The following is a 26,671-nucleotide window of genomic DNA, read 5'->3' on the forward strand; positions in this document are numbered from 1 at the left end:
AGAAATCTATATTTAGATTTTTAGTAAGCATTCAACAAATTTAGTTTATTCATGATAAATCAATCTAGACCAGTGATCCCAACTGTGATCCAAAGAATGTTACTGAAAATACTTGTGGGATACAGTTAAGCTAGTCCTTAGAGGAAAATGTATACCTCTAAATGCCTGTATGAGAAAATAAAAGAGGCTAAAAGTTGTTGAGCTAAGCATCTAGCTAAAGAAATTAGAAAAAAATACAACAAGGGATGCCTGGGTGGCTCAGCGGTTGAGTGTCTCTGCCTTTGGCTCAGGGAGAGATCCCGGAGGCCCCAGGCCAGGATCGAGTCCGCGCATCTGGGCTTCCTGCATGGAGCCTGTTTCTCCCTCTGCCGATGTCTCTGCCTCTCTCTATCTCTCATGAGTAAATAAATAAAATCTTAAAAAAAAAAGAAAAATACAACAAAATAAACAGAAAGTAAAAGGAAGGCAGTGATAAGGAAAAAATAGACCAATTAACTAGAAAACACAAATATCATCAAAGAAATTTCTTAAAAGCCAAAAGTTGGGTATTTAAAAACGCTATTCAAACTGACAACCTCTGGAAACATGAATTAAGAAAAAATAAAGAGGATGTAAATAAGTACATTATCATTTTAAAAGAAAGTATTATTAACAAATTTAAGCCATTTAATTGGGAAACAATGAAATAATTCATGGAAAATATAACTTAAAACTAATTCAAAAAGAAATAGAAAGTTTGAGTAGTCCTTTTTTTTTTTAAGATTTTATTTATTTATTAATGAGAAACAGGCAGAGACATAGGCAGAGGGAGAAGCAGGCTCCCTGTGGGGAGCCCAATGTGGGACTCAATCCCAGAACCCTGGGATCATAACCTGAGCCCAAGGCAGACACTCAACCACTGAGCCTCCCAGGCACCCTGGGTAGTCTTATTAAAAAAAAAAAAAAAAAAGAAAAATAGGGCAGCCCAGGTGGCTCAGCGGTTTAGCAGCTCCTTCAGCCCAGGGTGTGATCCTGGAGACTCGGAATCAAGTCCCAGATCGGGCTCCCTGCATGGAGCCTGCTTCTCCCTCTGCCTGTGTCTCTGCCTGCCTCTCTCTCTCTCTCTCAGCCTCTCATGAATAAATAAATAAAAAATCTTTAAAATAATAATAATAGGGATCCCTGGGTGGCACAGCGGTTTGGCGCCTGCCTTTGGCCCAGGGCGTGATCCTGGAGACCCGGGATCGAATCCCACATCAGGCTCCCAGTGCATGGAGCCTGCTTCTCCCTCTGCCTGTGTCTCTGCCTCTCTCTCTCTCTCTGTGACTATCATAAATAAATAAAAAAAATTAAAAAATAAAATAAAATAAAATAAAATAAAATAATAATAATAATTTAAGAGCACCCAGGTAGCTCAGTTGGTTGAGCATCCAACTCTTTGTTTCCACTTGGGTCATGATCTTGGTGTCCTAGGATCAAGGCCCATGTTGGGCTCCTCACTCAGCAAGGAGTCTTCTTGAGGATTCTCTCCTTCTCCTTCTGCCCCTCCTCCTCCTTGCACAAGTGTGTGTGAGCTCTCTCTCCCCCTCTAAAATAAATACATCTTTTTAAAATAAATAAAAGTAAATAAAAATGATTTAATCAGTAGATTAAAAAATCTTAACACACACAGACCAAGACATACAGATATAATCTGCCAAACTTTAAAGCGCTAACTAAGATTATTCCAATCTTGTACAAACTCTTCCAGATATAAAAAGAGAGGTAACATTCCTTTAACCATTCAATGAGGCTGATATCATTGAAATTCTAAAGCTATACAAGGATGGTTAAAGAAAGGAAAAAGCCTAATTTTGCCCATAAACATAAATATGAAAATCCTAAGCAAAACATTAGCAAACATGGGGCATCTGGGTGGCTCTGTGGTTGAGCATCTGCCTTCAGCTCAGGGTGTGATCCCGGGGTCCTGGGATCAAGTCCCATATTAGGCTCCCTGCATGGAGCCTGCTTCTCCCTCTACCTACGTCTCTGCCTCTCTCTCTCTGTGTCTCTCATGAATAAACAAATAAAATCTTTTTTAAAAATTAAAAAAATAAAATAGCTTCTCTCTTCCATTAGTCCCCCCCCCATATTTATCTTCCTGCAGTTTACCAACTCCAGAAGCCCAAACCATTTTCCTTTGTCTTGCTACTTCTCCACATTACATTGCCCTTTGTTAAGATGATATATGATCCCCTGATTCTAGCCACCCCTTTGAGGTGCTCATCATTGAGTTCTCCTGTGCATATACTTTGTACACATAAACTTTGAAAAAGAAAAAAAAAAAAAACAAAAAACCTCTGGGTTTTTTTTCTCCTGTTAATCTGTCTTTTCTCAGTTTAACTTGCAAGATCCCAGTTATTGAACATAAGAGGATGAAGGAAAAGGTTTTTTCCCTCCCCTATAATTACATTAAAATAAGAAATTGGGATGTCTGGGTGGCTCAGCAGTTGAGTGTCTGCCTTTGGCCCACGGCGTGATCCCAGGATCCGGGATCGAGTCCCACATAGGGCTCTTTGCAGGGAGCCTGCTTCTCCTTCAGCCTATGTCTCTGCTTCTCTCTCTCTCACTGTGTCTCTCATGAATGAATGAATGAATGAATGAATCTTTGAAAATAAAAAATAAATAAATAAATAAAAATAAAATAAAAATAAGAAGTCACTGGGGTACCTGATTGGCTCAGTTGGGGGGAGCACGTGATTCTTGATCTCAAGGTTAGAAATGTAAGCCCCACATTAGGTGTAGAGATTACTTAAAAATAAAACCTTTAGGGGCATCTGGGTGGCTCAGCCTGTTGAGCATCTGACTCTTGATTTTGGCTCAGGTCATGATCTCAGGGTCATGGGATCGAGCCCCTTTTGGTTCTCTGAGCTCAGCACAGAGTTGGCTTTTCTCCCTCTCCCTCTGCCCAGCCCCCTCGCCCTGCTTGCATGTGTTCTGTCTCTCTTAAATAAATAAATCTTTAAAAATAAAAATTTTTTATTTTGTCCAAAAAAATTGGACAAAACAGATGAAGAAGAAACAAAAATTGCTAACAAGCAAATGAAAAGATGCTCAACTTCATGAGTAATCAGAGAAATGCAAATTAACAGCACAATGAGATAGCATTCCACACCCACTAAATTAACAAAAATTAAGAAGCATGACAATGTAAAGCTGCACTTACTAGAAAGAACGTGAACCAAATGGAAAGTCTCACATTCTGCTTGGTCAGGTAATCATCATTTTGGAAAATAGTATGGCTTATCTTAGAAAGCTGAACATATGCATACTCAAAATTCCAGTCTTTTTACTCCCAAATTGACACTCTGAAAATTTTGGATTAAATATATTTGAAAGATGGTTCATGGATACATTTTCCAATATCATAGAAAAAATAAACAAAAAATAGAAAGTAGCCATAGTCCATCAGCAGAAGAATAAAAAATAAATGATGGTGAAGGGATGATGGGAAGTGGGAGACATAGGGTTCCAGTTATAGAATACGTAAGTCACAGGGATGAAAGGTACAGCACAGGGAATATAGTCATGGAATTGTAACAGTGTTGTGTGGTGACAGATGGCAGTTACACTTGTGGTGAGCACAGCATAACATATACAGAAGTTGAACCACTATATTAGACACCTGAAATTAGCATAGCATGTGTGTCAACTGTACTTTTTTAACTTTTTTTTTTTAAGATTTTATTTATTCATTCATGAGAGACAGAGAGAGAGAGGGGCAGAGGGAGAAGCAGGCTTCATGCAGGGAGCCCGACGTGGGACTTGATCCCAGGACTCCAGGATCACGCCCTGGGCTGAAGGCAGGCGCTAAACCGCTGAGCCACCCAGGGATCCCCTCAACTGTACTCTGATTAAAAAAAAAAAAATACTGGCAGTTCAGCTGCACGTTTTGAAGGTGCCACCCAATGGAAAAAGTGATTCAGGGGAAGGGGAAGCAGCAGTGGCAGTTCTGACAAAAAGGCTCAGGGTTCCAAAGGTGGTGGCAATGCAGGAAAGGCCAGACACATTCCATGTGAAAAACAAGGGGAAATCATGGGAGCCATGGAAAAGCTAAAAGTCTGTAAAGAGATTCAATGAATGGGGCACCTGGGTGGCTCAGTGGTTCAGCTTCAGTGTTCATGTGAAATAGTCCCATCCTAAAGTCAGTGGAGGAAAACCTTTCTTTAAAAAAAAAAAAAAGGATTAATAATTAAATTGTAGACCTCATGGAATATTATGTTGGATTTTTAGTTCTTTCCTTTGAATCTATGCAAATAAATACATAACTGATTTAAAAAAAAATCATAAGCCCTTTGGCTCAGGGCATGATCCTGGGGTCCTCGGATTGAGTTCTGCATCAGGCGCCCTTGCAGGGAGCCTCCTTCTCCCTCTACCTATGTCTCTGCCTCTCTGTGTCTCTCATGAATAAATAAAATCTTTAAAAATAAAAAGAACTCAATGAAGTGGCCGCACAGTATTGTGAAAATAAAGCCAGGCAAAGGGGTGACATGGGTTGGATGACCAGACATTCCACGGTGGGACCTTTTCAAGAAGCAGCATTTGCCTTGTCTATAAGTGGGCTGGATAAGCCTATGTTTACACACCCTCCAGTTAAAATTTGGATATCATATTCTTAGGACTGAAGAGAGGAAATAAAATTCTACAAAAGACTGAAAAAAACATATATTGGCAAAAACATGGGGAAAAAATCTTTGTTTCTGAAAAAAACAAAAACAAAAATAATAAATTATGGTATACTTACACTATGGAATATTATAAGCAGAAAAAAAATGGATGAACTAAAAAAAGAGAGATGGATGAACTATATAACAACAGACAACAGACAAGTGAATCAATCTTAGAACTCTAATATTGAGTGAAAGCACAAGTCATCAACAGATAGTGTATCATGTGTGACCTACAATACATCATTTTGTACATTTCAAGAACAAAACTAATCAATATATTGTTTGGGGAAACGTGCATGTGATCTTTTTTTTTTTTAAGCTTTTCTTTTTCTTTTTCTTTTTTTTAAGATTTTTTTGTTTATTTATTCATAAGAGACACAGAGAGAGAGGCAGAGAAACAGGCAGAGGGAGAAGCAGGCTCCATGCCGGGAGCCCAACGTGGGACTCGATCCCGGGTCTCCAGGATCACACCCTGGGCTGCATGTGAATGAAGCATGCAGTGAGTTCCTCGAGTTCTGCTGGTACTCGTGTGTACATCCACGGGGAAGGCAGGTGAATGGAAAAGGCAACTACACGGAAAAGCGGGCAAGGGTATAACCTGGCAAATTAAAGAAGGGAAAATCTGCATGACCAACAACTACATAAAAAGATATTTAATTCGCTACTAATCAGGGAAAGTTTACAAATTAAAACATGCCATTTTTAATCATCCATATGACTGACAATATTTATAAATCTGATGACATAAACTATTGAGAATGGGGAAAAATATGGTTTTCCTGAGCTTGTGCAAATGTAAACTAGTAATATAAATGTAAATTAGGCCATTTTTAGTAAGATTGAAGAAAAACACGCTTATGCTAGGTCCCAGAGATTCCTACTCTAAGTAAATGCCCTAGAGACACTTTCACACAGTGATACTTCCTAAGTACCCCTCACTTCAATGTTTGACAGACCTGATTGTTCTTTAGGAAGGAAACAAATAAGCTGGGAATAATTTATATAGGAATTGCATACAGAAGCCCAAATGTATATATATATTTTTTTAACGACTTTTTTTTTAAGATTTTATTTATTCATGAGAGACATAGAGAGAGAGAGAGAGAGAGAGGCAGAGACACAGGCAGAGGGAGAAGCAGGCTCCATGCAGGGAGCCTGATGTGGGACTCGATCCCCGGGACCCCAGGATCACGACCTGAGCCAAAGGGAGACGCTTTAACCGCTGAGCCACCTAGGTGTTCCTTTTTTAAAGATTTTATTTATTTATTCATGAGAGACGCACAGAGAGAGGCAGAGACATAGGCAGAGGGAGAAGCAGGCTCCCTGTGGGGAACCTCATGTGAGACTCCATCCCCTACCCCCCACCTGGAATCAGGCCCTGAGCCAAGGCAGATGCTCAACCCCACTGAGCCACCCAGGCGTTCCCCAAATGTATATATAAACACGGAATGAATCTCAAAAATAAAGTGGAAAAAAAAGTATATCTATTCAATTTTTTAAATTAAATAATATATATCTCACTTTGTGAGATAACTAGAACACGTTACTTGTTTATATTGCTTGTATGTGGGCTGGAATGATCTGAAAAAGTGAGAAAGATTGATGATTCAGGAAGGGGCAGACAGAGCCAAAAGAATGAGCTCCTTGAGAAGGTGAGAGGAGATGGGGTGCAGAGTGGAGGGATGGGGCTTTGTAATGGATTGTTCTTAAGATATTGTCGGTGATTAGCTAACCTTGAGGCTTGGGATGAGCAAGGTGAGGCAGTAGAAAGGAACTTTCTTCTCTGGGTTAGTTTTTATCCTCTTAAAGAAATAGATAAGCAGTAAATAAACTGTAAGAGAAAATATAAGAAAATAAAAGCCAGCCTGTTACAAGGTTCAGAGTATTGACAGTAAAGCTGCTCCTCCAGCATTAAAAAAATAACTTTATTTTCTATTTTTTAAAATTTTATTATTCATTCATGAGAGACAGAGAGGCAGAGACATTGAGGGAGAAGCAGGCTTCCTGCAAGGAGCCTGATGTGGGACTTGATCCTAGGACCCCAGGATGAGGACCTGAGCCAAACACAGAGGTTCAACCACTGAACCACTCAGGTGCCCCCAAAAAATAACTTTAAATTTATCCACAGGCCCCAACTAAAGGCACCATCTGATTTATTCAACTCTTTATGTAATATTAAATATTTGAGCTAAATTAAAATTCTCCTCTTGTGGGCAGCCCGGGTGGCTCAGCGGTTTAGCGCCACCTTCCACCCAGGGCCTGATCCTGGGGTCCTGGGATCGAGTCCCACATTGGGCTCCCTGCATGGAGCCTGCTTCTCCCTTTGCCTGGGTCTCTGCCTCTCTTTCTCTCTCTCTCTCTCATGAATAAATAAATAAAATCTTTAAAAAAAATTTATCATCTTGTGATCTGAAATAGTGTAGCCCTGTTGACTGAAATGGAAATTAGGTCCACTAGGTGGTCTAAATTTGCAAAAACTGCTATCCCCCAAAATGCACTGCAGCAGGAGCTCCTGCCCAGGACAGAAAAGAATGGGATGTTTCTTTTCTTTCTTTAAAAGTAGGCTCCACACCCAGCATGGGGCTTGAACTCATGACCCAGAGATCAAGAGTCATAGGCCCTACCAACTAAATCATCCAGGCACCCAAGAAAGGGGTTTCTGTGAAAAAAATTGCAAATCACAGACATGTGTAACCCCAACCCACCCCACCCCCCACCCCCCCACCCCCCCCACCCCCCGCATACTACTTGTTAATCTCACAGAAGTTTTTAGTATTAATTAGCATTTTAAATTAAAAACTAATTTGGTTTGGGCCACCTGGGTGGCTCAGTCCGGGAAGCTTCTGCCTTCAGCTCAGGTCACATCCCAGATTCCTAGGATCCAGCCCGCAGGGGGCTCCTTGCTCAGGGAGGAACCTGCTTCTCCCTCTCCCTGGGGCTCCCCCTGCTTGTGTACCAGCTCTCTCTGTCAAATAAATAAATAAATCTTAGACCAAAAAAAAAAAAAAAAAGAACTCAATTCATCTAATGAAATGTTACTGATCGATCGATTGATTGATTGAAAGTTTTCTTTTTTCCTTTTTTTCTTTTTCTTTTTTGGGTTTCTTTTTTTTAAAGGCCAGTGACCACGTTGCGTCTATGTAGCCTATTATCACTGTATCCTTTTATCTCCTCCTGTAATCTTGTATCATCATACAGTAAATTTTGTCAGTCTGTAATACTGATAAACCCCTATTAGTGGCAGGTTTAACTACGTATCCATAACCTCCTACAAATGACTTAAACTAGTAAATACAACTGCCTATCACCCAATATGTCAACAGTATAAACTAAGTTGACAGTCGTACAAAGTTGTATCAAGTCAACATCTGAAACGATTTCTAACTGCTCAATTTCTTATTGTTCAAAATGCAACTGAAGAGCCACTCTGTGGAGCAGCGAGGAAGACTTGGAAAATAAAGTGTGGGAAACTACACACTAGTGGTGGGAAGGTGGGGGGGGGGGAGGGAAGGAGGAAGGAGGAAGGAGGATGCTCTGATAACAAAGAGGAACATATCCCTATTTTTAATTTAACAGAGCGTGTATCCCCATTGGTATTACAGGTTGTCCCTTGGAATTTCTGCCTTTGTAGTTCTTTTTATTTCTTTTATTTTTATTTTTTAAATATTCTATTTATTTATTCATGAGACACAGAGAGAGAGAGAGAGGCAGAGACCCAGGCAGAGGGAGAAGCGGGGAGCCCGACGCAGGACTCGATCCCAGGACCCGGGGTCACGACCTGGGCCCAAGGCAGGTGCTCAACCGCTGGGCCTCCAGGTGCCCCTCTGGTCCATCTTCCCAACGTGGCAAGAGGGCTGTTCCCACCAGGTCCCCGCGAGGCCGTCTTTTCGGACCGTCTTGGCCCTCGAGTCCCCGGTGCAGGACCCCTGCGACCCGGTTACCTTTCACTGGCTCCATTCTGGAAACGATGCTGTGAACTTACCTTACTTCTTACCAGTAAACTCTGGCGGGTGCGGACGCTTTTCTGGAGACAACGTCGTGACTCGCAAAGATGCTCCGAAGGCTTCGTGACCCCGGAAAACCCAAGCACGCCGCCTTAAGGTGAGCTCCCTTCGGCCACGTGGAAAGGCGCGGCGCGGGCCTCGGGGCTCGGCTCGGCCCCGGGCCGGCCCCCCCGCCCCCCCTCCGCCCCCCGCAACACCGCGCGGTCCTCCGGGGCGCGGCCTCCAGCAGGGGTCGCTGCGCCGCCGGCACCGCGCCCGAGCGCCCCGCGCGGCCCGCTCTCCCCGCGGCGGCGCTGACGGAAGGGGCGGGGCCTGGGGCGGGGCCTCGGCGGGCGGGGGCGGGGCGTCGGCCCGCGCGGCCCCGGGAGGGACTCGAGAGCGGGCGGCGGCTGTCGGTGGTTCGCGGCGCGCACGCGTGAAGCCGGGGCGCGCCGAGCGCCTCCGCCCTGCGCGCGCTGCTGCCCGGGCTCCGCGGCAGCGGCCCGCGTCCTGCCCCGAGCGCGGCCGGCCTCGGGACGCCCGGCGGACCCGGCGGCTGGGGGTCCGCCCGGCCGCCACGGCTGGCCCCGAACGCGGCCCGGCGCTCGAGGACGCAGGTGCCCAGCTGCCTTTGACCTTGAAGACCCGGGAAGGTGCGCGGCCCGCGGGGGGGACGCGGGGGGGCCACGCGGGAGGCCTCCGCGAGGGGCCGGCCCCGCCGCCGTCGGCCCCGCAGCAGCCGCCCGGGCCTCCAGCGCAGGGCACAGGCTCGCGGCCGGCAGCGGCGCCCGGCGGGAGCCCCGCGGGTCAAGGGCCGCCTTCCTGCCCTCGGGACGTCGCTGTGCTTACGCCTCTGGCCTCCCGAGGATCTCGCCGCAGACCTCCGGGCTTGCAGCGTCTTCATCGCCGCCGCCCGGCGCTCGCCGCTGTCGGGCCCTTCCCGCGATGCACGTGCTCTCGGGGCCAAGTCCAGACCTTGACGGCAGGGCCTCGGAGAGCCAGCCTCCTGCCCTGCAGGCCGGCTCCAGCTCGGGGGGATCTTTTCTGGATTCATTCTGATGCTCCATTTCTCTTGATCTTTTTTTTTTTTTTTAAGATGTTACTTATTTATTCATGAGAGACAGAGAGAGAGAGGCAGAGACATAGGCAGAGGGAGAAGCAGGCTCCATGCAGGGAGCCCGACGTGGGACTCGATCCCGGGGTCACGACCTAAGCCGGAGCAGGTGCTCAACTCGACCCCAGGGTCACGACCTGAGCCGAAGGCAGATGCTCAACTGGATCCCGGGGTCACGACCTGGGTCCCAAGGTCACGACCTGAGCCAAAGGCAGATGCTCAACTCGACCCCAGGGTCACGACCTGAGCCGAAGGCAGATGCTCAACTCGATCCCGGGGTCACGACCTGGGTTCCGGGGTTACGACCTGAGCTGAAGGCAGAGGCTTAACCGCCGAGCCTCCCAGGCGTCCCCATTTCTCTTGGTCTTTACTTTCATTCCACGGCGGCTAGTTAAGCACTCACCGTGTGCCAGGCACTGTTCTGGGCAGTTGGGATTCAGCAGAGGAAAACATACAGGTGAAGAGTCCTGCCCTTTTGGAGTTTATATTCTATTAGGGGAGACAGTCCAAAAAGAAAAAAAAACAAAAAACAGTAAACTGATAGGTGAGAGTGCTACGGCCGAAAAAAAGTAGAGCAGAGTAAGGGGAGATTGGGAGGGCAAGATGCTCATTAAATAAAATGGGATGTTGGCTCAGTGGTTGAGCGTCTCCCTTCCACTCAGGCCGTGACCCTCGGGGGTCCCAGGATCAAGTCCCATGTCAGGCTCCCCGCATGGAGCCTGACTCTCCCTCTGTGTCTCTGCCTCTCTCTCTGGGTCTCTCGTGAATAAATAAATTTAAAAAAAAATAAAATTGGAATGAGCAGACAGGGTTGAGGTGACCTTTGAGTTGAGTTGAAGAAAATGAGTTCCCTATGCAGTTACCTGGGGTAAGCGTCTTCTAGGTGCAGCTGGGACACAGACCTTACCCACCAATGTTCCTGTTGTATGTGAGGAGCATCAGGAAAGCCAGTGTAGGGGATCCCTGGGTGGCTCAGCGGTTTGGCACCTGCCTTTGGCCCAGGGCGTGATCCTGGAGTCCCGGGATTGAGTCTGGCATCAGGCTTCCAGGATGGAGCCTGCTTCTCCCTCTGCCTGTGTCTCTGCCCCTCTTTCTCTCTCTCTTATGTCTATCATGAATAAATAAATAAAATCTTTAAAAAAAAAAAAAAAAAAAGGAAAGCCAGTGTGACTGGACCAGAGGGAGCAGAGGTGGAGAGTGGCAAGAGATAAGGTCAGAGAGGGAATGGGGAGACCAGATCACGTAGAGCCGGTAACCTTTTCTCAGTGCTTTTGTAGGAGTGATCCGGTCAGTGTCCATTACTTTTTGAAAGAATCAACTGCTCTGTGGGAAGTAGACTCTAATGGAGCCTTTGCAGTATTACTGTCATCATCTATCACGGTGACCTAAGTCTGTGGTAGCAGTGGAAGTGGTGAGAGGTGATGGGATATGAGACAGGTTTTGAAGATGCAGCCTGACGGTGGATGTGGCTATGAAGGAGAGTCAAGAAAGACTGGAAACTTTTGTTTTTAGCACCTACGAAGGTGGAGTTCTCATTCACTGAGATGAGGAATGCTGTATAGCGGGAACAGATTTAGGGTTGGGGACATGTCAGGGGACCAATAAAGCTTGAGGTACCTGTTACACATCCACATGGAGGTATAAGGCATTTGCAAATTGTGTCAGGAGTCCCCAGGACCACCCCTAAGCTCATGGATTCATTAGGAAGATTCAACAGGACTTGGCTCTAGCTCATGGCTGTGATTTATCACAGCAAAAAGATACAAAGCACAGTCAGCAAAGGGAAAAGATGCACAGGACAAAGTGTGCAGGAAACGTCGTGGTCTCCCAAGAGTCCTCTCCCAGTGGACTCTCCTAGGACGTGCTTCAGTCCCCAGCAACAAGTTGTACTCCCTGGCTTTTGTATGTGCCGAGCTGGTTGGGGATGGGGATAGGGATGGGAAGGAGGCCCAGTTCCTGCCCTGAAATATCTATCAGGGAAGCTATTAGACTCTGCCTGGGGTGTTGATTGGCTTTAGTCACATAGGCACTGTCTGCCAAGCAGGTACTCGGCCTAAGAAATTGTACAAACAGTTTAGGTGCAGTGAGCAACTCCTGTCCGTTCTGAGAATGCGCATCCTGAAATCCAAGTTTCCAGATGCCAGCCAAAGGCCCACCTTTGCAAGCAGGCCTTTTTAAGGAAAGCCTGCTATGTTAACTCTTTTCTGCACAGATAAACATGTCTGGGATTTGGGAGAAAGGTCTGGAATGGGGCTATAGCTTGGGGATTAGTTGGCAGATGGGCAGTATTTAAAGCCACAGAAGTGATTAGCGTCTTGATACGCATTTGTCAAAGCCGATTGATAAAGTGAACGTAGACTTGAGAAAGAAGCAGGCCAGAAATTGAGCCCAGGGGCCCTCCAACATTAAGATATCTGGGAGAAGAGACGGAACAGCAGGTAAAGTGGGAGGAAAACCGAGGGCAAGATGTCCTGGAAGCCAAGTGAAGAGGAGGGGAGTGACCCGTTATTTCAGATGCTGCTGAGAAGTCCAACAAGACGAGGACTAACAAGTGACCTTTTGGATTTAGAAAATGAGAGACATCAAGGAGAATAGAGAACACTTTCTGAGGAGTTTTGTTGTAAAGAGGAACAAGGAAAGTTGTAGCTGGTATTTAGTGGGATTAAGAGAAGATTGGTTGGTTATTCAGTGAGAGAAATCACAGCATGCTAATGAGAACGGTCCGTTAGAAACTGAAAATCACAGTTATAACTTGCTGCTTCCCCAAGGTTCTGTTTGAGGCCACCTTTGCCATTAGAACTCTTCTCAGGCATCCCTGCTCCGGGCTTTTAGCCTGTGCTAAATCCAGCCTCCTTTGGACGTCAGCTTTCACTTCGGCCCCTGACAGCCAGTTTACTTGCCCCCATTGCCTTCAAATAGCAGTTCCTTGAGGGCAAGAACTGTATGTTTTATACGCAGGCCTCGGCTACCTGGCTGCTTGGTATATGCAGGTGAATGAGTGAAGGAGGGTCGGATGCAGTGATGGTTAGGATGCCCACTTCATTTCTGGAAAACAAATCTGCAAGTATTCACTGGCTTTTATATGTGCCAAGCTGGTTGGGGGATGGGAATGAGGAAGGAGGCCCAGTTCCTGCCCAGTCACTACCCTTAGAGTTTGGGAGATGAGAATAGTGCAAAAGACACATAACATTGGTGCAACAGAACTTTGGAAAAGGGCAGTGGAGGGCTGGGAGGGGTTAGTGGGTCCTGTGTGAAGCCCAGAAGACAGAGAAGCTGTGCTAAAAGAACAGATACATTTTTTTTTCCAGTAATAGAATCCTTTCTTCAAATGGACTATAAGGAACCCCAGTATTTGCCAGCACTGCTATTCTAGTCCAGGAGGGGGTTGAGGCCTGGTGAGCCCTCTCCTCCAACACTCCCCCCTCTGTGGTAGAACCTTGGTTCTCAGACTGCCCCGTGGCCCCGGGTGTCCACTGCTACAGATAGTCATCATCTCCAGCAAAAATTAGGTTAACGTGTTTTCTCAATTTTATGTTCATAAATTTTATCTAAACTTCAGCCTGTACCAACGTTTGCCTGATAGAGAGTGAAGCAGATCACAAAGAGGGAGTAGCTAATAAACGGAAATAATGCAGGGCTTGACATTTTGGTTATGTTAATTCTTTCCATGTGAGTATGATTTTAAATAGTTATTTTGTGCCAGTAAAAGTTTCCTCGCGTAGGTAAATGTGATGTGTTTGTGATACATACAAAGAGCAATATGATGATATCGGGGCATTCCTCACAAAAGGTAACAGTGTGGTATAAAGGCAGGACTTGGGGAGGGAAGTGAGGGGTTCCAGAGACTGCCCTAGGATGGGACAGGACTTCCCCCTCCTAAGGTGTCTCCTCTTAGGACTTCTACGTCAGGGCAGCGGTTCCTTCCACTCCTCTGCTGCTGAAACTGCCCGTTCTCTCTGGTATTGCAGTTGGTGAAAGTTGGTTTTTGTTCAAGAGAAAAAGAGACCTAAATTTCATGGTGCAGCAGAAGGAACAGAAGACTGGCAGACAGTTCAGCACGGTGCTGAAGAGCCCTGCCTTAGCCAGGGAGCCTGGGGTTGAATCCACTTAGTATTTGTGTGACCCTGTAACTGAGAAGAGCTGGTTGGAAGGAATAAGTGAATTAACAGGCAGGACCTGACCCATAGTAAACAATGAGCGTTAAGACGACTTGTCATTGAATCCTGGCTGTTCGTATGACTTAGCAGATTGTTAAATTGCTCCAAGTCTCATTTGTGGCCCTCTGTAAAGTGAGGGCCCTGTACAAAGTCCTCCCTGGAGAGGCTGCCCCTTTCATCTCTGTAGATACTTAAGGCTCTGGGAGTGTTGTTAGTTGGGGGGGAATGTGCAGCCAGGTTCTCGGCTCCCAGGCATACATATGGCCTTTGGCATAATACCTGATAGCAAAACACAATTTGCTGAAGTCCTTAGACCAGTGTTTTCAAACTTTTTTTTATTGCTATCTACATACACATTTTCCATGGTGACCCAGGGTATATGTGTATATACTTAATATATGTGTATGTGTATTTTTTTTTAAGATTTTATTTATTCAAGAAAGATACAGAGAGGGAGGCAGAGACATAGGCAGAGGGAGAAGGAGGCTCCCTGCAGGGAGCCCAATGCTGCACTTGATCCCAGGACTCCGGACCACGACCTGAGGCAAAAGCAGATGCTTAACGACTGAGCTACCCACATGCCCCTGATGTACTGTAATATTTTCTATACTTTGCAGTTTTAGTTTAGTTTTTTTTTTTTTAAAGATGTATTTGTTTGACAGGGAAAATGTGAGAGAGCATAAGCAGAGGGAGAGGGGGAAGCAGACTCCCCACTAAGGAGGGAGCCCAACACAGGGACTTGATTCCAGGACCCCAGGATCATGACCTGAGCTGAAGGCAGTTGCTTAACCAACTGAAACGCTCTGGTGCCTTTAGTTTTAGTTCTTAAGTAAAAATTTTAATGGCTTATGACCCGCAGTTTTAAAAACACCTAAAGATAGGCAAATTATCATCCTTAATGCCAGCCTTTACCTTCCGTGTTACAAGAGCATCTTATTAACCAGTCTGGTCTAGGCCCAACAGTAAGTGGTGATTTCAGCCAGGGCTGTCTTGGCCCATAACTTGGACATCAGCTGGATAAATTCTAATGAGTCTAGAACTTAGGACCAACACAGAATTTCTGAGGCTGATAGTAGAGAGCTCTGACCACTTATGGTTAACCTTCCTATGTATTTTGGGAGGGTGGGAAGGTATGAAAGGCTCTGCTTATGAGAGAATTACTTTTCTTAAAATTTTACGCTGTGAAGAACATATGTTAAAATGTTAACAGCGATTGTTGTAGAATGGATTTAGGTGGCTTGAATTTTCTTTATATCTTTTTCAAATTTTCTATCATGAAAATATGTTTCACAAATAATCATTGAAATCTTCTTTCTCTTAATTATGATGAGAAGAGTAGCAACTGCTACTTTATTTATTTATTTTTTTTTAAGATTTTATTTACTAGGGATCCCTGGGTGGCTTAGCAGTTTAGCGCCGCCTTCAGCCCAGGGCCTGATCGCGGAGTCCCGGGATTGAGTCCCACATCAGGCTCCCTGCATGGAGCCTGCTTCTCCCTCTGCCTGTGTCTCTGCCTCTCTCTTGGTCTCTCAGAAATAAAAAAAATCTTTAAAAACAAAAAAGAAAGAAAAAAAGATTCTGTTTACTTAGTTGAGAGAGCGCACACACACGCAGTGGAGAGAGAAGCAGAGGGAGCAGCAGACTCCCTACTGAGCAGGAAGCCCAATGAGGCTGGATCCCAGGATCCTGGGATCATGACCTGAGTTGAAGGCAGACACTTAACCACCTGAGCCACCCAGGCACCTCAGCAATTACTACTTTAAAAAAAATTAACCTGGCAAAACATCCACCATTAGGCAATTTTTTTTCTTTTTGGCGGGGGGGGAGGGGGGCGGTGGTTCTTAAGATCTTATTTAAGTTATCTCTACACCCAGTGTGGGGCTTGAACCCACAACCCCAAGGTCAAGAGTCACATGCTCCACCAACTAAGCCAGCTAGGCACCCCTTCATTTTTGATTGTCGTGATCCATGAAATACAAAGTCTAGGAACTACTGAAATATTCTGTTTTCTTCCTTTATCCCTGCTTCTATAAAATTTAAGGGTTTTTTTCTATGCACAGTTATTATTTATTCTCTATTAGATAGAGTATGTATAAAAATTATTCTCTTTAAGGTGCGTCAGATAGTTTCCAGTCAGTATGTTAGAGTACTCTGGATTTCATGGCATTTAAAAATTATTTCAAGTTATAGTTGTGTTAAAAAAAACAACCCTTAAGTTGTGCCTGCTTTATTTCTCAGTTAAACGCAGATTGGAGTCCCAAGAGCAGTGAGATACAGAGTTGAGCTTGTCTGTCTTGTTCATGCCAACAAAAATAAGGCCCCAAATGTTAACAAATATAACTTGGAAGTATGTGCTTTTGAGTGGGCTTACGGGTAATTGCTATTGTCAGCTTTGTAATGAATGGAAAGTAGGAAGGAAAAATCATTGAAGCCATCATCAAAGAAATCTGTCTAAAAGTATAGCCTTGGCACCATGGAAAGTCATTCACAGACTCAAGGTATGAAGATACTGACCATATGGCAGCCGTTCTCAAATTACTAAATCGTGGCCTCTACAGCCATCTTGATGTACTTGGGAAGGTTTGCTACCAATCATAAGATGGTTTCTGCCGCCTTTGAGGTAACATAGGAATTGACTACTCTCTGGCACATCAGCACCTCAGTGCCTCAGGAAACAATTACCTAGTTTGTGGGTCTCCTGGCCCCGTCCTTCTCTGCTAGCTAATGCCTCTGTTAAACAGTAGGAGGAAGATGGAAAAGGAGGTAAAATCCAGATCTGTCCAATCTGCTCATTGCTAGCTCTGATTTGCTGGGCTTTGGGGTTGAAATTAAAAGATTCTCGCTGGGTTTTGCGAAGTTGTGACTTGGTGTCCTTCCTTGTCAAAGTCAATATTGTGAGGAGGTAAAGTATGTCAACAAACAAGTCTTTCTCTCCGTGAGATCTTTTTTTTTTTTTTTAGAACTATTGTTAGGGACGCCTGGGTGGCTCAGCAGTTAAGCGTCTGACTTTGGCTCAGGGCCTGATCCTGGTGTCCCGGGATCGAGTCCCATGTCGGGCTTCCTGCATGGAGCCTGCTTCTCCCTCTGCCTGTGTCTCTGCTTCTCTCTGTCTCTCTGTGTCTCTCATGAATAAATAAATTAAAGTCTTAAAAAAAAAAAAAAGAACTATTGTTAATATTTTTCAGTAACAATCCGTATCCAAGCTAATTTGGGAGCTGGAGAAGAGGACAACCAATGTTTTCATACATATTAGTATCTAGTTCCACCTTTAGGGCCACCCTATGAGGTGAGCACAGCCGGCAGACTCACCATGGCATGTAGTTCACAGCCCTGCGTCCATGCAGACCAATATGGTCTTTTGTAGGGGAGAATAAGTATAGTACTGACAAAGTGTTCATGGTATGTATGGTTTATGTTGTCAGAATTCCAAGACACTTCGCTTGTGAAATAAAACTGAATTATTGTCTGTTTCAGGTTATATGCACCATGGCTATGACTAGTGTCAGATTGCCTGCCAGTGTTTTGAGAAAGCCAGATGCCTGGATTGGACTCTGGGGAGCGCTACAAGGGACACCTCCATATAAACTCTGTGCTTCCTGGAATCGATACTTATATTTTTCTAGTACCCAGTTAAACACATCAAATTGTAAAACATTTTTCCATAACGTTTTCTCACTGAGACTCCGAGGGCTTTTAATATCTCCAGAATATATTTTTCCATTTTCCATAAGACTTAAAAGTAATATAAGCTCTAAAAAGTCCACTAAGAAGACTCAGCAAAAGGCCGAAGAGGAAGAGGACTCTGATGAAGAGAGTGATCGTGAGATGAGTGAGCGGGAAGAGGAGCTCGAGGATGACCCCAGTGTGGTCAAAGACTATAAAGACCTGGAAAAAGTAGTGCAGTCTTTCCGGTATGATGTTATCCTAAAGACAGGCCTAGATGTTGGAAGAAAGTAAGTATGATATGCATTTTATTACAGAATCCTTAGTCTTTTTGTCATTTTAATGCAGTATTTCCGATCACTCAGCCCATATTATGGTGAGGAGCAGCCACAGATATGAGAGGACCTTCCAGGTCACCTGTTTTCAGTTATTTCCTTCTACAGATGAAAACACTCCGCAGGAAGTCAGGTGATTGCCTGCACATCCCATGTGCCATATTTCCCTGATTCTAAGACACAGTCGACTCTAAGATGAACCACCAATTTAATACCAGCTTCTTGAGGAAAGTAATGACCATGTTAGAGGTAGATAGCGACAGAAAACCACGCCTGGGTTTCACAAATGCCACTGTGTAAGAAGGTACCTTTTAGAAGCAACAGAAGCAGTGTGAATTGGTGGTAAAGAATGCAGGCTCTACAGCTAGACCCCTTGTGCCCCGAGTGAGCGTGGGCAAGTTCCTTGAATTTCCTAAACTTCAGTTTCCTCATCTGTAAAATGTAAAATAGCACTTACTTTAGAAGTTGGTGTTCCTCTGTCTAAAGCATTTAGTAGAAAAAATATATATATATAAAGCATTTAGTAGGGATCCCTGGGTGGCGCAGCGGTTTGGCACCTGCCTTTGGCCCAGGGCGTGATCCTGGAGACCTGGGATCGAATCCCACATCAGGCTCCCGGTGCATGGAGCCTGCTTCTCCCTCTGCCTATGTCTCTGCCTCTTTCTCTCTCTCTGTGTGACTATCATAAATTAAAAAAAAAAAAAAAAAAAAAAAAAAATTAAAGCATTTAGTAGGTGGAACTAGAGGATATAATGCTAAGTGAAATAAGTCAGAGAAAGACAAATCTATGATTTCACTCATGTGGAATTTAAGAAACAAAACAAGATCATAAGGGAAGGGAGGGGGAAAAGAAGACAAAAATCAGGGAGATAAACCATAAGAGATTCTTAGTCGTAGGAAACAAACTGCGGGTCCCTGGAGGGGAGATGGGGGGCGGCTGGGCATTAAGGAGGACACGTGATGAGCACTGGTGTTATGTGCAACTGGTGAATCACCAACCTCTATCTCTGAAACTAATAATACACTATGTTAATTAAATTGGATTTAAATTTCAAAAATAATAAAGCATTTCAACAGGACCTTATACATAGTAGGTACTCGATACATGTTAGCTATTATGAAGAAAATGCTATGTGTGTTCATACATAGTGCATGAAGACAAGTGGAACTTTCAAGATTTCTTGAGTATTCTTGTTCTCTCTGCTAGGCTAATATAAGAATAGTGACCCTCATTGTTCATTCATTCCTTTAGCAGTCGTTGTGTGCATACTGCATGCAAGGTAAGAATCATGGTATAGATAATATATTCAGAAAGATTTCCATGTGTAATTTATACCTTTATGACCTAATTTAATGGCATAGTTTAATTTTTTAACTCCATGAAGCTTAAGGACTCATAAAGGTGACTGAGCCTATAAGCATCCTTGTTGAGATTTACCGAATGTTCTCTAAAATCTGGCAAACTTGTAAAGGTGGGGGGGGGGGCTTTCTCTTCCCCAGAGAAGTAGCTGCTGCTGCTGCTATTATTAAGCAGAACCCCAGATGTTAATCACCTGGAGTCAGAACAGCAAGAGAAATGCGTACTGATTTTTGTCAGCATCCTCTCCTGGTCTAGTTGCCCTAGCGATTACATTAAGATCAGCAGCTGCTGGATTGGAATTTCCCCAACCTCAGACTAGCAGAGGATTTTTTTAATGGCCTCACCGTACTAGTGGTGCCTGGTTTTCCTCTCAGAGCCCAGAGCCCTTTGGTGGTCATGAATCACGGGAGCCCTCGCTTTGCCTGGGGTGCCGCAGGAGTCAGGTGGAGTACCCCAGGCCCTGACAAAGCTTACCTGCCTGATGATACCAGCACATCTTTGCAGCGGTTCAGCATCTCTTCAGAAGCGCACCGAGCATGGAGATTTTGTGGACAGGCTGGTCACTGTCAGAATAAGCATTAATGGCAGGTGTTTTTCTCAAGCTTGTGTAATTGTTCTGAATATATTTCTATTTCAAAGCATTTGACTTTTTTTTTTTTTTTTTTTTTTAAAGCAAAGTGGAAGATGCATTCTACAAAGGTGAACTCAGGCTGAATGGGGAAAAATTATGGAAGAAAAGCAGAACGGTGAGCCATTATGACAGCCAGATATTTTTGTCCATTGCTGTGCCAGTACTCAGTGCCACCCGAGTTTCCCCTCAGGCTGCTTACGTGGGGACATCAGTGGCTCCTTGTGTGTATCTGTGTTACCCCCTTGGCAACTCCCCATGGGCCTGGTCAAGCCGGTGAGAATCACCAGCCAACTTCAGTCACACAAACCACTTGCTCTTTTGCAGCTTTAATGACTCGAAGATAAAGCTTTCCCTTTTTCTTTAAAATTATAAGATAGGCCACTATCACAACTGGTAAAAATCCATCTAACTTCCAAGTCATTAGCCCCATGAAATGCTAATAATGAGACTGAAAAGAAACAGTTGGTCCATGTAGAAGTTTCTGGACTGCTGTTACCTGAGCAGATGTGTGATTCTATTCGGTTCAGCAGTCCCCGCCGCACCCCCCCCCGCCCCCGCATTTGCTATGTGCCCTGCTCTGTGTGCCGAGCAGTTATCAAAAAAGATTCCCCATTTTCTGACAGGCCCATAGTAAGACTGTTGTTAAGTGAAAGAAATCAGATACAAGAAAATGTATTTCCAGTATCCAGTGTTGTTACAATAAATCATATATATATGGTATATGTATATATGTATCATATGTATGTGTATATGCATATATACACTTAAAATTACATGTTTTGTCAAATAAGTTGCATATATACATGCATCTAGTATTTATCTTTGGGGCATTTTATGGGTTCTATTTTCTTCATTCTTTGTGTTTTCTGAATTTTTTTACAAGTATAGATCACTTTTATAATTGGAAAAATAATAACGATAGTAAAAGTTAAAGCACAATAAAAAAGCGTATGACAGAGACTCTTAGAAAGTTTGGAAGACACAGACACAGGAGGCATTAGCAGACACAGTCTCTTAGCGTCTAGGAAAGAAATGTTCCAGGGAAGTTCGACACACTTGTGGAGATTGCTTTTAAGCTTGTTTCATATTTCACAACAACCCTGGGGCTGGAGGGCTTGAACTACATCCTTTTGCCCTGGGACGGGGTGGGGGATGTGAGCTGGTGGCCACAGATCCCGGGGAGCACCGAGGCTTTTCAGAGCCCTCGATCTCTGGGATCATACAGGTTTTTCGGGCTAAACGGACAGGAGGGGGTGGGGAACCCGCCAGTTCCTGGCTCACGGTGGAGTCCAAGGTCCACGATCTGGGATGGCACCTGAGCTAGCAGGTTCGGCGTGCCAGTCATTGCTCCCGGGAGCTGCAGGAAATCAGGCACTGATTTCCACACCTGCCTCTGGAGATCAGGCTCTTCTCGGCCCAGAAGTGCTTTTTCCGGGTTGCAGCCCTGCCCCCTCTCCTCAGGCGAGGTGTTCCCAAGACGAGCCCTGCTCTCCATGCACCAACTTCTGTGCCGGGGCCTCATTTACAAACACCACGAGTCTATTTTTCGCCCTGTGCTTTGAGATATTGTTAACTACAGTCTAATTGCTGCTGCTTCATTCTGCCTTGGGTGTTCCGTTGTCTGGGCTGCCTTCCAGATTTCTCCTGAGGGTCAGCAGAGGAAGGGGCCAGTGTTAACACTCGACTGCCTTGTTACTAGGAGGCCTGTAGCCATAGTAACTGCAGCTAAGGGGAGATTTGAAATGTAGATATTTGGAACAGCCCGTAATCCCAGCCAGTTTTGCTTTGTGTCTGCTGTGCCGTCTCCCACAGCAGAAAGGACAGGCCCTTGCAGGGAATAAAGGACGCCTCCCCTTCCGTGGCCTGCTGCACGGGGCTGTGCCTCGCTGCTGGCGCTACAGGATCAGGCAGTTTTCTGATGCCCCGGCTCTAACCCCCCTCCTGTAGCAGAGCAGAGCTTCTCTGTAAACTGTGAACCAGGTGCTGGGTTTCTGCTGATTTAGACAAAGGGTATGTAGAGCCCGAGTGTGGGGACTGAAGCTTCCTACACTCTTCTCTCCCTGGGATTGACTGGCTAGAGGAGAAACATTCCTTTCCTGTTCTCTGCCTTAGAAGTAAGCTACCAAAGGGATCTGCTGCTCAGCTACACGCTAGCCTGCTTTTTTAAGGGACAGATATTACTCACACAGTACATCTGTGAAGGGATATCCAAAAAGGGTTCCCTTTTCTGTGTATCCTTTTATACCTTTTATATTTTGTATCACAAGCATTTGTTACTTATTAAAAAGTGAATTTTAATGAAATAAAGTCATGCTGATGGGCAGCCCTGGTGGCTCAGCGGTTTAGCGCCGCCTTTAGCCCAGGGCGTGATCCTGGAGACCCGGCATCGAGTCCCGCGTCAGGCTCCCGGTGCATGGAGCCTGCTTCTCCCTCTGCCTGTGTCTCTGCCTCTCTCTCTCTCTCTCTCTCTCTCTCTCTCTCTGTGTCTCATGAATAAATAAATAAAATCTTAAAAATAAATAAAGTCATGCTGAAAAATATAAAGCAGAGTTCTCAAGCCTTGTATTTCTGTATATCTGGACATCGATTGTAAATGTCCACACACGTTGGGCCAAATGGTCATTTTTGTTGTTGTTGAACTCTTAAGAACTACAGGAGGACAGTGCCCCTAGATGATGCCTGGGTCAGCCCATGCCTCAGACCCTGGGGGAGAAGCAGTCTGCATGCCTCCTAGTGGAGTGAGCCTTTTTGCTTCTCAGCCCAGAGGGAGAAAGTTAACGGTTTATTTGTTTTGTTTTGTTTTGTTTTGTTTTTTAAGTTAACGGTTTATCTACGTGAGTTTCATGTCTAGCTGCTCTAAGCTGCCTGGGTTGACCAGTATGGCATTGTGGCAAACGTGTGTATTCCCATGTTGTGGACGACTGAGTATTGAGCCCTTGAATGGGTGACAGAACGAGTATGAGAACGAGCTTGCCCTGGTGAGGTCGGGATGTTTTTTAACAGCATGAGTTTGGGATTGCCTCAGAGAGTATTAATTAGAAAATAAGGTAAAAATGGCACCATACTTCTTTTTTTTTTTTTTTTAATTTTTTTTTAACTTTTATTTATTTATGATAGTCACAGAGAGAGAGAGAGAGGCAGAGACACAGGCAGAGGGAGAAGCAGGCTCCATGCACCGGGAGCCCGACGTGGGACTCGATCCCGGGTCTCCAGGATCGCGCCCCGGGCCAAAGGCAGGCGCCAAACCGCTGCGCCACCCAGGGATCCCGGCACCATACTTCTTAAACAGAAACCCTCCAGTAGGCTTTTTAAATGGCCCTGTGTGCCCACTTAGGGGTTGCTGCCCGCCTCCTTGGAAGCAGTGTTGAGTGGTCTGAGATGGCCCCAGTCATTCCTGGCTTGTGTTCTAGTAGAAGCTCCGTATGGCACCTCCATCCATTTAGCTCCTTCCTGAGTCACTGGGCAGATCCCCTAGAATCCTGAGCTGTCAGGACCAGGTCTCCACCATGGGCTGTCCCTGCCAGTACTGGTATGACCACCCTAGGACATGTCCCACACTGCTCAGCCCAAGGCTCCTATCTGGGCAAGAATGGGTTTGACTAGCCCTTTGAACCCACTAAGTAAGTCAGCATCCAACTTGATCCTCTTTTCTGTGACATTCCACCTTTGTGAATTAAGTCCTGTCTACTTAATGATGTGGCATCACTGGGGTTAATCAATGCTGGAAGAGGAGTTTCTTTACCATTTCTCTAAGAGATACAGCCAAGCGTTATTCCACAGGGACTAATTTTCAACAGACTGCCCCATCCCCAATTATGTAGCTCATCTGGGATGAAATCAATGAAAAGTCATCCTGGAAATGGTTGTCTCAGTGCTGGTAATCATTACTATGCACATACTCTAGATCGTGCCCTGTTTGTCTCTTGTCATTGTTACCAAAACAAATGCCTCCGTGTGTTTCCTTCAATCACCCCGTGGCGGTATTTGAGCCACACCTCACAGGAGCTGCCCATATAGCAGCCAGCTGTCTAGGTCTGATGAAAGGACACAGATGCTACTGGGCAAGGGTGTTGGAGGCATCCTGAGTGAGGCCCTTTCACCTGGAGGCACTAGGGAGAAGGGACGCCTTCAGAGGAGTCACTGCCTTTTCTCACTTGCTCCTCTGGGTAATGATGGTCCCCTGATAAAAAAAAAAAATCAAAGTAACAGTGTTTAAAAAAAAAAAAAGTAAAAGTGTTTGCAGGCCACCTGGCGTGCTCAGTCAGTGAAGCATGCGACTCTTGATCTCAGGGTCATGAGTTTGAGCCCCACGTTGGGTGTAGAGATTACTGAAAAAATAAACTTAGGGCAGCCTGGGTGGCTCAGCGATTTAGCATCACCTTCAGCCCAGGGCCTGAACTCGGAGACCCGGGATCGAGCCCCACGTCAGGCTCCCTGCATGGAGCCTGCTTCTCCCTCTGCCTATGTTTCTGCCTCTCTCTCTCTCTCTCTCATGAATAAATAAATAAAATCTTTAAAAAAAAAAATAGACTTAAGTCTATTTGCATTGGCCTGCGTTTCCCAAGATGCAATAAAGGCTGACTTTTCTTTTAATTTTCAGGTGAAAGTGGGAGATACATTGGATCTTCTAATTGGAGAGGATAAAGAAGCTGAAACAGAGACAGTCATGAGAGTTCTCCTGAAAAAAGTGTTGGAGGAGAAAACGGAAAGTGAAAAGTACAGAGTGGTCCTACGCCGGTGGAAAAAGTTAAAGTTGCCTAAAAAGAGTATGTCTAAATAAATGGATTGCTTTTCACAGATAAGGCTGCTTTCTAGTGATGGGAGAAAGGGCCGGCTTCAAGAGGACATTTTTATCAAAATAAAGTTCTCTTACCTTCACTGGAATCTGCTGAGCTGTTTTAGGGAAATTGGGATCCATAGCTTGGAGACACTGCCCATGGCCTGGATTCTTCTCCAGGGCTTGATTTGTGCTCATTTTGACCTCGTTTTGGCCTCGTGAGCGTGAATGAGATGTGTGCTGAATGAACTAACCCCAGAGAGGGTTTTAATGACTAGCCTGCTGTTTCCCACATTAACTACCTCGGGAGTCTGTGTAAAATAAACTGGCCTTGTTGTTTGTGCTTTCATTTCAGTTTTATCCCTGTTGATCAGCTTCCCTGGGTTTGGGCTTCTTAAGGCAAAACCAAGCAAAGTCAGGGTCACCCACTGGAAGACTCCTTTCTCCACCAGCCCTTCTGAATTACCAGCACGTGAGCTTTAGTTCCCTTCAGTTTGTCTTCAGAAGTATGGATAAGTAAAGTTGTTCCAACTCATTCCAAGTGGGTTAGTTAGGGCCCATTTAAAATTAATTGCTGAAAGCATTGTTAAAAGAAGGAAGGAATATATGACACAGGCCTTCCATAGCCCACAAAACCTGAAATATTTACTATCTGACCCTTTATGGAAAAGAATGTGATGACCCCTCCCCCTTGCCCCAGTTTAGGGTAATAAGCTAAGAGTTTAATTTTCAGGTGAAAGATTTTAGTAGTAGGTTGCAGGGGAAACAGATTTTATCAATGAAGAGAACAAAGACCAATTCTAATTCTCAAGAAAGTGTTTGTTATAAAAAAAAAAAAAAAAAAAGGCGAGGGGGACATAGCCTAAAAAAATACAATATTAAGGGCTCCCTGGGTGGATCAGCAGTTTAGCATCTGCCTTCAGCCCAGGGCGTGATCCTAGAGACCCGGGATCGAGTCCCACGTCAGGCTCCCTGCATGGAGCCTGCTTCTCCCTCTGCCTGTGTCTCTGCCTCTCTCTCTCTCTCTCTCTCTCTCTGTCTCTGTCTCTCATGAATAAATAAAATCTTTTTTTTTTAAAAGAAAGGACACATCATCTAAGAAAAGGGCTTCTGCAGAAATAAATTGGTTTGTAGGAACAGTCTCCTAGCACAAGAAGGGTCAGCTCAAATAGAGACCTGTTAGATAGATGGTGTCATGGAAGAAAGACCGGCAGTATCTGGGTCCTTTTATTTGCCTTCCGGGAATTCTTGTGAATTCAGGTTAACTGACAGTGAAGGGAGACTTGTGTGGCCCAAAGCACCGGGATGTCTGGGCTCGTGAGTCTGGAAGTCTTTAACACCTTGGATTTCAGAAGACTCCAGAAAATCGATTTTTATTTGAAAGCTTAAGTAAGCTCTCAGGAAGAAATACTACATACAGTGCAGAGCAACAGAGGGAATTTTTCTGTTTTACCGCTTGTTAATTGGGCTTCACCAGTAAAAACAATATGTTTCTTTTTAACGTGAGTCAGTTATGAATTATAATTCAGGAGATTCACATCCTTCCTTTTTCTCATTTCCTTTGCCTCTCCACGTCTCCCACTCTCTTTCCCTCCCTCCCTCCCTCTCTCCCTCTTTTCTCTTGACTTCTCTTTGGAAACTTCCAGAAAGCCGCAAAGTCCTGTGTGGTGAGGGGCAGCAGGACCTCCTGAGGGGTCAGGGCTCCTGGTTTTCAGGCTCCGTGTTGCCATTAGGAAGTTGGGTTACCTTGGTGACGGTTTGACCTCAATCTCTCGGAGCTTCAGCTTCCTCGTTGGTCAAATGGGGACAAGGGTCCTAATGGCCCTACCTTGTCGAGCGTTCAGAGGAAGGACAAAATCAAAATGCGTTGTGTGAGGTAAGAGGAGCCTTGCTAGCTACGGAGCAGAAAAAGCCACTTGAAAGGCTTCTCGAAAGTCTCTGGGTAATCTGTACCTCCGCCCGC

The 26,671-nt window shown here is 45.0% G+C and overlaps 1 protein-coding gene and 1 pseudogene across 4 annotated transcripts; both read left to right on the forward strand.

The window, feature by feature from the left end:
* The first annotated feature begins 3,517 nt into the window (after nucleotides 1-3,517).
* LOC118350383 (peptidyl-prolyl cis-trans isomerase NIMA-interacting 4-like) lies at nucleotides 3,518-4,656 on the forward strand (annotated as a pseudogene).
* Nucleotides 4,657-9,166: 4,510 nt separating this feature from the next.
* On the forward strand, nucleotides 9,167-25,057 carry MTRES1 (mitochondrial transcription rescue factor 1). Of its 4 annotated transcripts, none has more exons than XM_025444614.3 (4): nucleotides 9,167-9,324; nucleotides 17,417-17,895; nucleotides 19,974-20,046; nucleotides 24,532-25,057. In XM_025444614.3, exons 2-4 carry the CDS (start codon nucleotides 17,429-17,431, stop codon nucleotides 24,709-24,711), a joined length of 720 nt encoding a protein of 239 aa, XP_025300399.1. In that variant the 5' UTR covers nucleotides 9,167-9,324; nucleotides 17,417-17,428; the 3' UTR covers nucleotides 24,712-25,057. The 4 variants fall into 4 exon arrangements, with proteins under 4 accessions (XP_025300399.1, XP_025300400.1, XP_025300397.1 ...); XM_025444615.3 differs by lacking the exon at nucleotides 9,167-9,324 and adding an exon at nucleotides 9,931-10,242; XM_025444612.3 differs by lacking the exon at nucleotides 9,167-9,324 and adding an exon at nucleotides 12,606-12,775.
* The last annotated feature ends 1,614 nt before the right edge of the window (nucleotides 25,058-26,671 follow it).

The sequence above is a fragment of the Canis lupus genome, chromosome 12 (assembly GCF_003254725.2).
Source record: "Canis lupus dingo isolate Sandy chromosome 12, ASM325472v2, whole genome shotgun sequence".
Classification (NCBI taxonomy): Eukaryota; Metazoa; Chordata; class Mammalia; order Carnivora; family Canidae; genus Canis; species Canis lupus.